Consider the following 17,598-nt stretch of genomic DNA (forward strand, 5'->3'; position numbering starts at 1 on the left):
AGGAATTTGCATGAAGAGTAATTATCAGATAGAGGATACATTTTAGAAAAAGTTTGTGAAGAAGATACAAGCCAGAACAAATAAAAGTCTTAATTAGCTAGGTTTTCACAGAAGACTAACAGATAAGAGTTAGGTCTAAGGTCCTCAGTTAGTCAGTTCCAAATTCTTTGGGTTTTGGGAGGAAAATTCTTGCTTTAACATCTCAGACATCTTGGTTTTTGGGATTCCCGTAGAAAGATGGGTGTGCTTCTGGTGTTAAAGTCCCGTTCCAAGGTCTGCAGTCTGTTGCTTAGGAAGGCCGAGATGTGGAGGTTTATGGGTTATATTAGCCATCATAAAAGAATTCTGGTTTTAAGGGGTAGCCAGTGGAGGGCCTTCAAAACTGTAAAAAGGTGCTAAATGTTTTCTGTTCCACTGATGATGCAAACAGCAGCAAGCAGGATTACCTTGTGGCACCTAGAGTGAATTGCATGTGAGCAAATTTTTTTTTTTTTAGGCAGAATGGTTGGTATGAAGATATGTCTGTAATGGTTTCTTGTGAAGCCAGTGATCTCACCTATGGGATCAAGCTAGGTACATACCCTAGATGCCGGAGTCAGATATGCCACTTTTTGACAGACAATATCTCATCTGGAAGAAGCGCGAAGAATGAAGAATATGCAGGAAGTACTTCTATGACATTTTGTGAATTATTGCACGACTCATTATCTTTTTGTCAGGTACTTCTTTGTGGAGAAGTGGGGTGTTGGCTTGAAGTAGGTGTTCCATGATGTCCGATAACACTAGAATCTGTGAATTGGTCTGTGGTTTGAATTACTTTATGCCATATACTGCAGGGTACTGAGTGCTGATCTGTGGTTTTCAGTATATTTTGTTACTGATATCACTGGACCGGGTTTATTGACAGGTGGCTGATATATCATGTTGCCCAAATGTGGAAACTGACTGTACTGCAACCTTACAATAAAATACACTTATTTCTGACATCACCACCAAATCAATAACATTGAATTAATCTACATGCATGGCTGCCCCATAGCAATTCAAGTTAACAATAAAATAAAGTAAAAGGCAATCCATTAGTAACAAATTCTTGAATTCTTTGTAGTGTTTGAGTTCTGATAAACCACACAAATGTTTTTGCAATGGAATCTGGCTTGGATATATTTTGATATTGGTTTGGGCTTTAAAGGGACAAAAGGAAGGAGCATTCATTATCGCTTTGGGCTTAGTTTGAAACAAGACCACGCCACGCCAATTTTCAGGTGCCTTCACGCAGTATCATCTTTTTTCGAAGAATCCCAGAGGTCTCAATTTTTATACATTTGACCAAGATAGTTGTTTTGGCCCCAGAAATTCCAGTGGGAGACCAACTGCCTTCAGGTGCAGTGGTTAAAACAACCATATCAACCCACCAAGAAGTAAAGGTGTCGGTGGGTAATTGAAGCATATTAAATAAAAAAAGGCACTGAATACAGATTGTTCACTGATAGGTCTCACTTCTCTGGGGTGCAGAGTAACATTTATACCGCCTCCTAGTATAGAGGCACCTCAATTACAAGTTGTGCCATCTCAAATGACCGTAGAGCTGAAAGAAGTCTGCCTTATCTCAATACCCCAAGAAGGCAAAAGTGTATTTCTGGGCTCCTATTAATTGCAGATTTCCAACAGTAACTCAGTGTCCATCTAGATGAATTACAAGGCGTCTCTGTGATAACTCCTAGCTCTGAAGGTGTGGCTAGGAGTGTTAGTGTTGTCCCACAACTTCATCTCCCTCCCATTTTCCTGACTGGATGAACATACCTGAACGGACGAAGGGTGGCACTGGGGTGCTGTTGTGAGCCTCCTTTCGGCTCCCGGTGACTGGCACAAGAGAAGTCGACTTCAGAGACGTATTTTTGCTTTCTGGGTTCTTTAAGAAGAATGATGAGATCTTGCTCTGGGCTTTTCCAGGAATCACTGTCATAGCAAAAAGGATAGAAAGATTTACAGGTGAGAGAACATTACAGAAAACATGTAGGACTGCTCAGGAAAGGTCACAGATTAGATCGAAAGCTTAAACGTGGGTTGATAATGGTAGACATAAGCATCTTGACGTGTGTGTGGTAGATCCTTCTGCTCGGTTAGCTTGAGAAAGAACTTGCTTAGAGCTAAAGCTGGTTCAGGATACACCTTCTTAACATGGGAGGGAGAAATGTTGGCCAAGGGCTAAGAAAATAAAACCTATTGTTTTGCAAATGAGCATGAGCTCACTGGCAAGTCATGGAAACCCACCATGTGGTAGTTTCCTCAAGGTTTACATTTGCAGCCTTGACCCCCACTAGTCCTGAATAAATGCGGCCCAATTGTCACTCACCCTAATTATAATTAAAATGAAGGTGTTTCAGTATATGTGAGGCCAGCAGGTGCCTAGTGGGACATCTCCATGAAGCCTGAGCTTCTAGTCAAGCCCATCTCTACAATTGTCTGGCATGCATCATCTTTCAAAGTACAAGTAGTAATCTTTAACAAGATATAGGTGTCTAAACTCATTCTACAGCAGATGAAGTCTTGCAGTCTTGGATAAATTCGTTTCTGACATGAAACAATTGTGAAAAATTATTTTATCCTACTACTTCTTGTAGTTTGTATGGCATTGCAATTTGTACTGCTAAATTATTTAAGGCGTTGCAGCCTCTGGCTTTTAGTATTACAGTTAGTGGGGTTTTGCTTTGAATAATCATTTAAAAACAGTACCAGTTTTTGTCAACACCCTTGGAGCGACTGCTCCAGAGCAGGTTTTTTTTGCCTTTTTAGCAGAACATTTAGGTTTAATTGAGTGGTGATATAGGATATATCATCAATGCCCGCCTACCCTTTACAAGGTAATGCGTGTTGGATCAGTGCTCGTTCTTCTGGCTTCTCCATCTCAGAAACTCGTCCACTCATTTGCAAGGATTTTTGTGTACAGGCTTTAGAAGCCACATATCATGGTGAGCTTTGAACGATATCATGCCACACTCATGAACGAACACTTACTAGACAGGATCAGGAAGTGGCCTGACACTAACCAGACAGAAAATGGCCACCACTGTTAGGGAACGTTTGAAATTTAGTTTCAGGTTAGGTTACAAAGGTTCTACACGGCTATAAGCAGAAAAGTTTAAGTTGGCTACAGAGTGCTAGTGGTGTTAAACCGGGAGCTGGGGGAGACAGCACTGAAGGTGGGGTGTTGAGCTAATTCAGGAACTGACTATTGAGCAATCTGATAAATACTCCCTGCGCATGTCTTGAGAAAGGTATCAGCAAGGTTTAAGTTAATCCTTCACTTATCAAGTCTTGAAGGGCAGCAGTTAAAGGACTGTATCAGTAAGGAAGACAGCACTATAATGTACCCATGGACAAAAAGGTGTAGCATGGTAGGTGGTTGCACAGTGGAAATAAATACCCAAATAAAACCTAATATCAGCTTTCACCTCACAGATATTTTCTCCACTGTGTATGGAGTATAAGGAACAGATATTCAGCGAGAAAGCACCCTTGATGATCTAGCCAAGTGGATTCTTTGACCAATTCTGTATATTTGGACAATTGATGTTCTGAGTGTATTCCAGTTCAGAGTGATTGAGGCACTACCTGGCACATTTCTGTTCGGTAGCAACGGCAAGGAAGAAGAGTGCTCTGATGCTAGAACTAAAAAAGAAGGTGGCAGGGCTCGTACTTGTGCAATGAAAAATGAAGGGTTCCTGGAAGATGATCGTTTTTCTGGTCAAAGAGTTTGAGGACATAGCTAAGGTTACTGGTAGACAAAGTGTAAAGATATTATATTTGATAAAGCAGTAGTTATTGGCAAACATGTTAGAATTTAGCAAGATACAGCACCTGTTGGACCATCTCAATTTTACAAGGGGCTGGCAACGGCGGGTCAGAGTTTTTGCAGAGAGACTAGTCAGGCTAGGCTGGAGCACAATTTTACCACTACGGGATGAAGATAGAGGCGCCTTTAGAAGCAGAGTTGAAGGAATGGAGATTTATCCTGCAGGAGCCTAGTCGTGTGGCCCTTTAAATGGTAGCAGAATGGAGGATACAAATAATTTCAAATGTGGCCAGGGACAGGAAACTTTGGCTTGTATTGATGGGGCATTCGGTGCATTCAAAAGTGAGCTGGGAAAACAGAAGTATATCTCTTCAATTCAACATTAATCTTACTGAACTTGCAATAAAAGGTGAATTTCATTGTGTACAATGCAGAGTTTTAGGATGGGATAACAGAGAGTCAGCAAAGAATTGGACCCATGGGGATTATTGAGTTTAGTTAACTAGGCATGTTATTATTTTGAAATCCTGTGCTGGGCCTGGAAAGTAACACAGATGTTGTCTCGTTCACAGTGGTACGGGTTCTGCAATGCCGATAGAGATCTAGGATCACAAGTACATTTTCTCTTCTATATCTTGGGATCGCCCCTGAGCAGAATAGCACATTCATCATTAAAAGAAGTGGTAAAATCAGACCCATGAGAGACAAGATAAGATATTTTATATTAAACAGAATCTGCAAATAAACCTGGCTCACTAGAATATTTGCTCTGCTGTCAAAATCTAGCTAGTAGTACAGAGTAAAAGCATAAACATACTTCCAAGAGGCTAAGCTGCATATTTCGAAAACTAGACCATTTCTCAGTAAAAGGTGCATGACTACTTTTCCCTAACTGAATATGGTCTTGAAGGTTGCTGGTGTTTTTAGTGTTTTTTTAAAACCGGATAATAATTAACACTATCCAGGCTTTAAAAGAAAGTGGGCACAGATATGATGACTCACAACTAAAGCAACCGAGCTGCGAGCCCATCCCCTTGTCCCAGATTCAGTAATTCTTGAAATATGATTCTTAGGATGTGCACCCACTATAGGCACCCGCTGCCCAAGGGTGCTACCTTATGGCCACATTGTAACAAAAACACAAATAGCGGTGCACCAAATCCGTCAATGTTCATGTAAAGCAGCCCAGACCAAGACTTAAAATATTCACTATCTTCTTTATTTTGCTTGTGTAAAGAGGGAAAAACTCCAGGAGAGTAACTGCAGACCAGATTTTGACAAATGAAGAAAACGAAGTAGCGATGTCTCCTCTTCGCAGGTAACACAAACAACTCACAACCTCCTGAGCAAGGCCCAGATAAACCACAGTAGAATAGCTCAAGCAAAAAGATACCTAGGCAGTGACTACTAAAACATTCCAAGAAAAATAATGCAGTTGATGTCTAGAAAGCTGAATAAAAAACACAACTGGGGCATTGCCTAATAAGAGGACACTAGATTTCACATCCCAAGACTTCAAGGTGGTGGTGTATCGAGCTGTGCAGAGCAAACAATATATGTCTCGCAAAAAGGTTTCATGACACGGCAGAAAATATACTCTATTCCTACCATTTAATTTAATCTGTTGCAGGAAATCCATTTATCAGTGCCACAAAGACTGTCTTCATACTGTTAATAGCTGCTCTGTGCTTACACCCCATGAGACCTATCCCTCCCTCCCTTACTTGCTTACCTGGCCTGGGACTGATTTCAGTGGACGAGCTCTGTAGATTTGCAGGATTTGGGTGACCGTGTTGCTCAGTCTTTCCTTCACTGTGGTTCTGTGAACTGCCAGAATCCTGCTGCAGCTCTGGTCTCCTCTCACATGTGTTGTAGCTTTGGAGATCCAATGCATTATGGTGAATCTGTGATTCTTCCTCACCACTGTCACATGAATCCAGATCAGAGCTATCCTGGTCTAGTTCTGATGATGTTTTTACATTGATACTGGTTTGAAGTCTCAATGGGTTCGCATTCAACCGTCGTTTTCTCTTTCTTAAAGTATAGCACATATCAAGACACGCAGACTCCCCGTGTTGCATTAAATCCATCCCACATTTGTGACAAAAGCCCTGAGAAAGCAGTATCTCTGATTCCATATGTTGTAGTGGATGGGGCTCTTGTTTCCAGCAATTCGATGGGCGCGGTATGTTCTTATATCGAGGCCGATTCCCCTCTTCTTCAGTGCAGAAGTCCTGCAGCCTCATTGCATTGTTCTGTTGTAGCAGACTACTCTCTCTTATGGTAGAGTCCTGAAGAGCAGTCGGTTTGTTGTGCTGCTGTTTCTCACGGTCACTGAAGGAGATTTGGGTCTCAGTCTTCTCTCCTTTGATAGAGAAACCTTGCGGCTCTATCTGATCGTTGTGTTGCAGTGGCTTGCTCTCTCCCTTGCCGTCGTTGCCCTGCCTCCCATCCTGAGCTTGTGGCTGCAGTGATTGTGTTGCAGCTTCACTGCAGCTTAGTCCTGTCAGATCTGCACACATCTGGTTGAACTGTTTCTTATGATGAGGGCGAACAAAACTGTAGCATCCTGAACAAAGTGCAAAGAAATGTCAGTTCAACTTATATTCACCATTGGTGTACAACACACTAAAAAGACAGTCCTAAGCTTGGTCAAACAGTATTTTAACATTACTTTTACATTGAAATGCTGATCCTTTTTTAATGACTTTTGATACTCCTATATGCTCTAGGTTACTTCACTGATATAATAGAAAGCAGTTACTTAGTAGAATGATAAAGTTCTACATTATCACATGATTTTACCTACTCACTAATATGTTATCTGGGAATTGGATGTGAGAAGCCTTCAGAAATGCAACCAGGAGCCTGGCATGAGTGAAGAGTCCCAACATTATGGCAACGTTAAAGGTGGACTGAGAACACAGACAAACTAACAGATTCTCTAAAATGCCATAGGTGTGAACTCAAATGCAGCTGTGCTTAGTTAAGAGCTGTACTGTTCGGCTATTGGGGTGTTGAGGAGAAGATGATCGTAAGTGTGTAAAAGCCATATATTTGTCCCAAATTAAGTTAATGGAAAAAATAATATGATCAAAACATTATGCAAAAGTGTGTGGGGTTGAGAAGGAGGTAATTTAGGTTGTGTCTCGCTTTTAGAAACTGTGAAACCACTGCCAGTGATCTAAAGCTCAACGTATTACACACAAACAATTTCTGCTGCCCTCAGACTTTTCCAAATAAAATGGAGTACATTTCTTTTTTTAAGTTCAAGTTTATTGAAACCAAGCATAATAAACAGATAATATCAGTGCATCAAGGCAATATAAAATTATATGAAAGCGATAAAAATATAATGCAGAAAATAATGAAACGGAATCAATAAACACGTATCTCTGAACTAGGAAAAAGAAAACAAAATCATATAAAAAATAATTGAATAATGCAGCATAAGTGAATACGACAATGTATGCAGTAAGTGAAACAACAATAAAGGCAAAACATGAACAATGAATAATAATTAGGAAGAAATAAAAGAAAAGTTATGCAAAAAGACAACTAAAGGATAATCATGGAGGTTTACGGACTTCAGCAGATGAGTTGGTAGGAGTACCAATGGTGGTGAAAATTGGTGTAGAGAGAGTGGATAAATAAGTAGTAAGAGGAATCCATAATAAATCCCTCTTAATTGCAAGGGAAACAGGGGTAACGTAGTTAGTATCAAGTCTGTGATTGAAACAAATAGCATTCCACCAAGCAGAGTAATTGACTTTTGTCAAATCTTTCCAATTGGAGGAGTACATTTCTTGAGCAATGTTGCTACTTCCGTTTTTATCCCCTTCAGAGCAATATTAGCCGCCACTAACATTAACACACAGGTGAAAACTTCAGCAGAGTGTAGGTTAGAAACAATGTGCCCTATCCTTGCATCGTACATTGATCAGCATTACAAACTGATCACTCACTGAAGGGAGTAATAAAGAGCAATTGGAAGGCTTCCTGTCAAAAGATACGTGCTACTGGTTTCAGGTTTTGTTAATCAGTACCAGTGACCTGGGAAATTATAAAAGGGTGTCCTTTCTAAATCAAATCCTCAGGCCGCAAGGGTACAATTATCAAGACTTTCAAAATCAGACTTGTGCCTCTACGCCACACACAATCTTAGAAAATGTTCTCTTTAACCTCATCTCTTTTCCTGTTCGTATGCGCTATCCCTACCTCACTTGACATTAATCCTGCAAGTGCCACTCCGCAGATCCTCAAACTTGTCCACATAAAGGGTACATTTCATGTTCCCTACACTGAAATACCATGGGTGACCTGAGTGGTTAGCACTGTAATATACACCGATAAGGTAAGTTGTAACTTACAGTTTCACAACAAAATTTCTGTCTAAATAAAGACCATATGACCTGAATTGCATCCCCTCCACTCCCGTACCCCCCAGTTATTACATTTCGCATCTCACTAATGGTAGTAATGTCGCTGGATGTACGGCAAAAGGTTTGTTGCAGCAAGGGGGACTTAATTATACCCGTTTTGTGCAAATGGACCATGAGATGATGTACTCTCATGTCTGATGTGATGCGGATAGTTTCATTTCTCAATGCCACAGCTATTGATACTATTTATTTGAAGAGAAAAGTCTGCTTTTTGTACAGATTTCTGCCTACATGTTCTTAGACGGTCCAGTGGGATAAGCTAGACTAATATCTGTATAAATGGAAGACAGACTTCAGTGTGTCCTGTGTCTTTCAGCAGAACCAAACGTAACTTCTGCTGGGAGTATGACAACAAGCAGCATGTGGGCACAGCTACAAATGGGGCTTGCGGGAAGCCACAACGCAGAACTGGATATAAAAGTTATTCTTAGTGAAAATGGTATCACTTGCTCACGCATATAAATAACAAGCATTTACGATGCAATGGTCTAGGCATTATTAAAGGTAGAGGTATTGGCATTGCTCATAGTTTTTTTTTAATCATAAACAAATGGCATTGTCATTTACATTGCCAATAGCTTAATCGTTAAATAAATGGCATTGTCATTTACAATGCCAATAGCTTAATAGCTCGCAAATGCATGACCTATTGCATTTATACCCACACAGAGCCACACACACAAAGCCACCCACACACACATACAGAGCCACCGACACATGGCGACACACACACACACACACACACACAGCCACACACAGAGCCACACACACACACACAGAGCCACACACACACACACAGAGCCACACACACACACACAGAGCCACACACACACACCCAGAGCCACACACACACACACCCAGAGCCACACACACACAGCCAGAGCCACACACACATCGCCAGAGCCACACACACACAGCCAGAGCCACACACACCCAGAGCCACACACACACACCCAGAGCCACACACACACCTAGAGCCACACACACACCCAGAGCCACACACACACCCAGAGCCACACACACACACACCCAGAGTCACACACACACACACACCCAGAGCCACACACACACACACACCCAGAGCCACACACACACCCAGAGCCACACACACACCCAGAGCCACACACACACACACACCCACAGCCACACACACCCAGAGCCACACGCACACCCACCCAGAGCCACACACACACCCACCCAGAGCCACACACACACCCACCCAGAGCCACACACACACCCAGAGCCACACACACACCCAGAGCCACACACACACCCAGAGCCACACACACCCACACAACCAGAGCCACACACACACACACACACACACACCCAGAGCCACACACAGGAGAGCAAGCACAGCGAGGTTGCATAATGTTTCGCGACTAAACGCTTGCAAAACGTATTTTATTATCAGGGAAAGACACCAGAAGATGTCAGGAATCAAAGTGGCCTAGCTCCATGGGAAATATTCCAATGCCTGCTTCAAAAGGAAAAAAATAATTGGGCATCTAGTTAGATAATCATTTATTCTTTGACATGCAAGTAAAAGGTTCCGTTTTTCCTAGAAAATAATTTAGGATGGTACTGTCCTACCTGCCAACATAATATCACACCCACGCAAAAGCAGCCAATATGTTGTGAAAACTGAACTGCTGCAGTCTTTATTTCGGTCTTTGTTGGGCTATTAAAACAATTGAAAAGCACACGATGTTGCTGTTAAGGGTCATATAGGAACTGGATATATCACGTTTCTGAAGCCAGGAAGCTGCTGCACTTGCTTCCGGTTTAAAGGAAACCCTTTTTTCCTCTTTTTTAAAGTCCTCTGCCTCGAGAACAAGCTTCACAATGTAATCGAAAGTACACCCCTAGCTTAAAGCTTTACTCAGCATAAACTGGTCACAAGTCCCCTTTACAACAAAGATTAATTAACTTCCCAAAGTGGAGAAAGCTAAAGTGTATTAGGTCTCTTCTACCTAGGATGTGGGATCCGACTGCCCTCATGCGAGGCTGTGAGCTGACCACGGAGTTATCCCCGCACACGACCACTGAGGAAGTGGTCCACAGAGCAGCGCACGCTGTAGGGTTACATGAAAACCAAGGGTGGGGCAAGCCCTCAGTTCCCAACTAGCGGAATGACAGCAGCGAACACACCCGTAGTACTGCTGTGTTCCTGCCCCAAGTCAACTAGATGAACACTCATGAACAGAGCACAATGGGGCAATTGTCCCACTATGTAGGAAACACGGGCTCTTGGCCGTGACTGGTGCAGGTCAGCAGCAGCAGCCTGAGGGCACAAGTGCAGCTCCTACCCGAGAGCCGAGAGGTCAAGCCAGCTGTGCGGAAGGACGGCCGGCGGCGAGCATAAGCCAAAGTGGCCGAGCTGCCCCCATGCCAGGTGTAGCGGGTGAGCGAGCGCCCCTAGCCCGACCTCAACGGTGCACAGGTGCACGATGGAAAGAACTGAGGCGAAGGGAGCGGCGAAGGGCTCCAGGAGGAAAGAGGAAGCAAACCCGACCCCGACCGGGAAACAACGGCAGAGGAAGAGTGAGTGGCAGCTCTTGCTCCCATGGTCTAAACACGGAAGAGCTCGTCAAGTTAAGTAAAATAGCGCCGCGCCGGCCACAAAAGAGCTCAAAGCAAAGGGTCACCAGAGCACGGCCCCGGCGCCTCACACAAGCACCCGAGGGCGCCTCACCTCCTCCTCGACGCTGCTCAGGTGCTCCCCGTCCTGCTTGTGGCTGCTCATGGTGCAGAGGTCGGCGGCCGCTCCCTCCAGAGAGACACAAGCACAACGAGGAAGCACAATTCCTCACAACGAAGCTAAAAAAAAATGGCCGCCGCAAGCTTCCGAAAATTTCGGATTTGGGGGCGTGGCTTAAAAGTGGAAACAACAGCACGAACACACCCCCGAATCCGAAAGAGACGGAGCTTCTTTGGAGGAACGCCTCTCTCCTCCAATGGCTGACCTCCGTTTAGGAAGCCAGCCAATGGAGGAGAGACAGAGCAGAGAGGCGGGTTTAACTGCCCTACTGAAACTCATTAAATCTCCCGACTTCCGGCTGGCAAGCCAGCCGTCGGTCCCTCGACCTAAAAAGGCACTGGTTATATGTAACTCAGCACTTTAAACTATTCCTCAAGGAAAAGTTAAACCACAGGGATTGTTTTTTTTTTTAGAGTTTGGGAATGGAAATAAAAACAACTGAAAGATGGTATACTTTAACATAATACAGAAAGTCACACCCTGTGATCTTCTAGGCGTAAATTCCAATAACTAACTTTTAGACAACTGTCTAGGTAAAAGGACCTACAGAGGGTCCCCAAGGTTAGCTAGTCTCTCTCAATACAATTAATATTGTGGAGTTGTGTCACTGTGTACTAAACAATAGATAATTAGACATATGCAACAAAGTGTTTAAAACATTTGTTCACAGTTTATTAGATACCTCCCTATAGGGTTACATTCTAAAATTAATAAAATTCATCAACAAGGCTGTCAGGTTGAATGACTTCAAATTGTGCAGGAAAAATTGTCTGTTGTGTCTGGAGAGGAGCTCGGGATGAATCTTCAGCTGAAATGGTGAACATAGTGACAGTCTCAACATGTTGGTGTACCAGAATTGCTGCTGCCACGTCAGGGCATTGAACATCAGAGAAGAGTAGTCCTCCATGACCTTCCACAGCACCCGGTGAATGAAGGGGAAACAGCAGAAAGGCGTAAATCAGGTCATTCCACCAGGTCATTGAGAACGCATTGCACTTGGATCCTGGTTGACAATGCCTGCTGCAACAGGCTTTTCTTGTTCTGCAGGGTGGGAAATAGGCCTAGAGTTGACTGAACCCATTTCAGTCAACTGCACTTGCCTTGTTGGTGCTTCACTTGTGGGTGTAACTCAGCGAGACTGCATGGCCGTTCTAGATTCCTGGTAAATATTCCATAGCAATATCGACATAGTTTTCTATGGCCCAGACCCACAAAATATGCGCCTCAGCTGTAAGGGAATGAGACCTTGTGCCTTCCTGCTGGCAAAATAGTATATATCATTTTGTCTGTCCTGATCAACATGCCTTGCTCTGCCAATCTCAGAAGGAACGTTTCTAGGGTTGAGGCATGCGGCTCCAAAATGTTTGTGGAGTTACTTTTCCTCTTCCGAACTGAAACCTCTTGTAGAGTGCTCCCGCATGTGAGCGCTCCATCCTTCCATCGATGCACTAATTGTCATTGTAATTCTGTCAGGGGTGGTGGAAATGGAAAGTCTGTATTGATATTGCTAGGGAATCTCCACCACAGCACAGCCTGATTGAGACTTCTAGATACCAGCTCCACTATCGTTCCAAGATCCTGTTACTTGAATCCCTTTTTGATCCAACTCTTGCTGTTCCGACTGCATCTGCAACCTTCAGGACGACACTAAACTGATGCATGAGAACATTAAGCGCAACAATGAATTATAGGACCTATCTGAGAACGCCTCTTTGTAACAGATGGTCTTCGCCATGCTTGAAGTTTTTCTACTTCCTTTGCTGACAAATGCTTTACTGGGCCATGTGCTCAGGATAGTTAATAAAAATTTCAACTTTGTTACTTGACGGGCAGACGATTTATGTACAGTTTTTGACCCAAGCAATGGAAAAGATTTACAAAAGTGGCTGTGGAGGCCAAGGGCTCTTTCTCTGATGAAGGAAGCCATAACGAGCCAGGCATCCAAATATCGGTCCACATGGCACTCTGTAAAAGTGGGATGCCAAGAAACAAGGCACTTCATGAACATCCATCAAACTAACTGTAGTCTGAAGGGAAGTGCGCTGAATTGAAACAATTTGCATTGGCAGTGCAGCCCCATCAGGGAATTGGTGATATTTTGTGTGATTCAGTTGTATTGGGACATGGAAGTAGGCACCCTGAAGATCCAGGACAGTCAGGAACTGCCTTTCCCGAAGCACCAGAAGGACATTCTACAGGGTGACAACTGGAAAGGAATTATTCTTTAGAAAATTGTTCAGTCTCAAAGGTCCACAATCAGTCTCCGATCCCCTGTTTTTTACCTCACCAGAAAGAATCAGTAAAAGAAACCCAGGTACCCTTGGGATTTTAGCACCCAATTGATTGCCTGTTTTGGAAGGGGAAGAATTTCTTGTTGCAGTTCGTACATGTGGAGATGTGCACCTTCTTGGGTGGATGATTGGGAGGCTTATCTAGCAATTCCAGAGAGTGCCCAGAGTGCATTAATTGGGGCACCTTGTGAACCACAATAACCTGCTTCTTAGCGGAAGCAAAACAATAAATCCTTCCCGGTACAGGTTTAACTGGAGTCCTGGAAACATGACTGACCAACATCCCTCTTCTTCACTGTTGGATTTGTGATAGCCCTGGTGTTGGTGGTGGTCAACATATACAAGAAGCCAACTGGTACCTGCATCACAAGAGGTCCAACTTTACTGGCACTTGGGCTAATACGTAGGTCAAAATCTTCTTAGACGACCTTAAGATTGGAAACATTGATGCTTTTAAACATCAAAGTCTTCCTGGAATCTCCTTCCTCCTCTTCCCAAGCCTCCTTGAGATAGTCCTAGACACATCACAAATATTGTTGCGCAGGAAAATAGGCTGTATCTGAAGCTTGTTCTTGGTTGCTGACTTCAGCCTTTGCCTCAGATTCAAATATATGCGCTGACAACTGAGCAGAAACCTTCAAGGGTGGATGAGAGTAGGCTGATTGGGCTTCCAGTGCTGATAAAAAGGGCAAATATTGTTGACAGTTCGGTGCGGTTACTGTAGATTAGGTTACCACTGACAAGGGTCTGGTTGTTGAATGGATCTTCTTGGACGACAGGGCACTGCCTGAAGACTTCGTCTGTACGAGGGTAGCCGATGGAGTCATCATTCTCGACTTGTAGGAAACTGGCTCTATATGTACTGCACCAAAATGAGGTGTAGTGTGTATAGAGTCCAGGTGACCCCAGAGGTAGGCAGAGGTTAAAGTTAGATAGAACCTTACTCTCTATTTGTGGTAGAGTGGTCGAGTAGTAAGGCAGTATCAGAGGACAGTGTTAAGCATTTGATGTACACACTCAGTAAGGAAATTAATTCACACACTCAAGAACTGAACTCTAGGCCAATTGTTTTTGTATAGAAAATATACTATTGTTTTATTTTAGAACCACGCAAGCCTGGCACAGGTAGGCATAAAATACTTTACAGGAATACGTTGCTGATTGTAGAACAGTTTGAAAATGCAATGAAAATTGTACTTTGTTTAAATTTACAGGGAATGCAGTAGGTTGCAACACTTAGCAAATACAGTACATTGGAATGAATGGGCTTTTTCAGTAAATTGCAGGTAAGTTACTTTTCTCGCTACTTTTCTAACTCAGTGCTGGATACCTAGATTCAGCACTAGGACACTTCCTGGAAACAGGTAAGTAAATACATTTTGATTATTCACACGATTTTTAAAGAATATCTCTAGATTTTAAAACTCCACACTTGGTCGTTTTTTGGAAGACAAACAGTGCATTGAAATGAATGAGCTTTTTCAGTAAATTGCAGGTTAATTTGTACGTTACTTTTCTTAGTCAGTGCTGGATTCAGCACTGGGACATTTCCTGTAAACTGGGGAGTAAATTCGTTTTGGTTATTTGTGCGATTTTTTTAAAATAGTTTTAGATTTCAAAACTCCACACTTAGAAACTTTTTGGAAGAAAATTGTCAATGTTATCCTATGGAGGAAAAACAGGTTATCGGTTCACAGGTAAGTAATCGTCTGTGGGATTTAAGGTTCTGGGGTTAGACTCCGGGGTCCCCCAGGGTCAGTGATGCACTTTTGTTTCACCCTCAGCGGCACTAGAGCGGCCGGGTGCAGAGTGTTGAGGCCCAATGTTATCCTATCGAGGATAGGGGCCTCTGGTTGGTGGCTGCTGGCAAGCAGGCCACACGGCTGTGGTAACAAAGCCTAGGGTTTAGGTCAGGGAAAAATAGGGAACCAAATTAGCACCGAAGGTGCACTCTCAGCGGCACTAGGGCGGCCGGGTGTAGGGTGCTGTTTTGAAGTCGGGTGCCCTGTTGTTTTCAATGGAGAACCTCGGATTTGCAAAAGCACTGCAGGCAGGGGGACGAAGGACTTCTGGGTGCGACCAACACTTTGAGAGGTAGGTTGGGAAGTTAAAGGTAGGTTAGGCACTGTTGGTTTGGGCACACAAGGTTGTGGGGCGTCAGGTGCATGGGTGCCTTTTGGGGTCGGATCTTCTTAAGAGCTCAGGGTAGTGGTCAGGGAAACCCTCTGGATTTAGGCTGCAGGCGTCGGCTGGAGGATTGAGGCAGGTCAGGGGTCACTGGATCTCGGGACAGGATCGCCGGGGGACCTCCTCTTTGTGTTTTCCACTCGGGCCGGGTTCGGCAGGTGCAGAGTGTGCTGGATTCGCGATATCCGGCCGGAGCCAGAAGCTGCAGTTTGAACAAATCCGGTGTTCACAGGAGAAGCAGTCTTGGAAGTGAAGGCAGGCAGGTCCTCCAGGGTTTTCAAGGTTGCTGGCTGCAGGACACACCGGGATTTCGCCGGAGCAGGTTCTAGGGGAGAAAGGCTGGCTGCACGGCTGTTCTGTCCTTCTTCTTTTCTTCTTGTTGTCAGGCTGGATAGGAGGAAGCAAGGTTCAGTGTGCCCCATAAATACTAGATTTAAGGATGTTACAGGTTAGTAAAGGGCAGGTACGAATTGGTCCCTTGCCTGGGGTGGGTACACCCCATATCGTGCCAACCTCCAGGGGGAGGGGGGCAGGAGCCTGTCCCTGGTTGGCTAGGCCCCCCATCCTCAAGATGGCGGGGACTCAGAGTTGTGCTTAACCTCGACTTCCCCACCAGAGGGGTGGAGTTGGCAGAGGTGGGTGACACCTCTTCCCCTCACTTGTTTTTCCGCTGGTTCTCCCGCCCAAAGTGGGGGTAGAACCAGTAGGGACCAGCTGCTGAAAGCAGCAAATGGTCTGGGGAGGTTCACAAAGGCGGCATGCCTTTGAAACTTCCCCTTCAATACCAAGTTGCCATCAAACGGAAGATCAATCAGCCGCTCCCGGATATTTTCAGGGAACACACCGTCCCGAAGCCAAGCATGGCGAAGAAGGGCGACGGAGGAAGCCATGGCCCGGACCAGCACCTCCGAGATGTCCAGAGCAGAGCGGAGAATAGACGCCACTAGCTCCCGGCCATCCAGCGCATGATGCCGTAAATCCACCTGGACTGTCTCTTCGGAAGCAGCGGATCCCAAAAGACTCAGCCAAGTCCCACAAACAAGTGGAGGCCCTAGCCAACACACATAAGGTGTTAAGGGCCTGTAGGGCAGCGCTGGTCGAGGCGAACATGTTGCGCCCCAAGATTCAGCGGGCCTCCCGGGACGGCGGAGTCAACAGTGGCGGCAGGGAGGGAAAAGCAGTCCGCAAAAGTGGACTGGAGGCAGAGGGGTGGAGGTAAAGACACGCCGGGTCACACGGCGCCAGGAGGTGCCAGTGCAAAAGGTGGTGAGGCACAGGATCCCCTGAGGCGGGGTGCCTCCAAGCCACCATCAGGGAAGAAAGGAGTAAACCCTCAAAGGGAAGCAAGATCGCCCTCCCACCAGAGCCCTGTTGGAGAACCTCCAAAAGATGGTCCGCCGGAAAGTGAGCAACCGGGTCACCCATGCGCAGAATGCCCACCGCCGTAGACACCGCGTGAGCGAAGGTTGCACCCGCCTCCGTAGGGCCCAGAGGTGGAGAAAGCAGCTCCTCCGTGGGCGAAGGCTGCAGACTAAGGCGGCTGTCCCTGAAGCCAAGCAGAGCGGGCAAAGGCCAGACCTGGAAGTCGGGAGGAACCGAAGAATGGGGGACCTGCCGCTCCTCCGATGAACACCTCAGCCTCGAAAATGGCGGGGAGCCGCCCTTCGACGATGCCAGTGAAAAGGACACCAAACGGCGGCCTGTCTCTGGGGAGGATGACACCAAAATGCAGCCATACTTGAAAAGAGGGTACGTCTGAAGACTAATTTGCGGCCCGACTCCTGTGCGGAGTGGTAGAGTCCACCGCCCGAGGCAGAACGTCGCCACCATCCGGCGCCGATGGTGACGCCGGAGAAGGCACCTAGAAACCACGACCCGCTGGGGACCGGAGCGGGACCAGATCCGAGGTGGCCAAGGGGCACGCCTGAATGGCGCCTGCTCGACCAGATCCGAGGTGGCTGAGGCAGCCGCCTGCGTGGAGGAACAGGAGGGACCAGGGGAATGACAGGTAACCCTCAGCCAGCCTCAGCCTAGCATGCGTTGGAGGTGGCCTGGCGAACCATGCGGCAACGCCAGAGCCGACTCCATCTCCGACTCGCCCTCCGACAAGGCAGCCGCCTT

The 17,598-nt window shown here is 45.4% G+C and overlaps 1 protein-coding gene across 2 annotated transcripts in view; it reads right to left on the reverse strand.

Annotated features, from left to right (window-relative positions):
- Nucleotides 1-17,598, reverse strand: part of RTEL1 (regulator of telomere elongation helicase 1) — a 246,674-nt gene that overhangs the window by 13,124 nt on the left and 215,952 nt on the right. For both annotated transcript variants that reach the window (XM_078651687.1, XM_078651688.1), the window contains exons 35-36: nucleotides 5,529-6,365; nucleotides 1,804-1,959 (exon numbers count right to left, since the gene is read on the reverse strand). In XM_078651687.1, the coding sequence (XP_078507813.1) occupies nucleotides 1,804-1,959; nucleotides 5,529-6,365 (993 nt within the window). The remainder of the gene's footprint in view (nucleotides 1-1,803; nucleotides 1,960-5,528; nucleotides 6,366-17,598) is intronic.

Source organism: Lissotriton helveticus, chromosome 7 (assembly GCF_964261635.1).
Source record: "Lissotriton helveticus chromosome 7, aLisHel1.1, whole genome shotgun sequence".
In the NCBI taxonomy this organism is placed as follows: domain Eukaryota; kingdom Metazoa; phylum Chordata; class Amphibia; order Caudata; family Salamandridae; genus Lissotriton; species Lissotriton helveticus.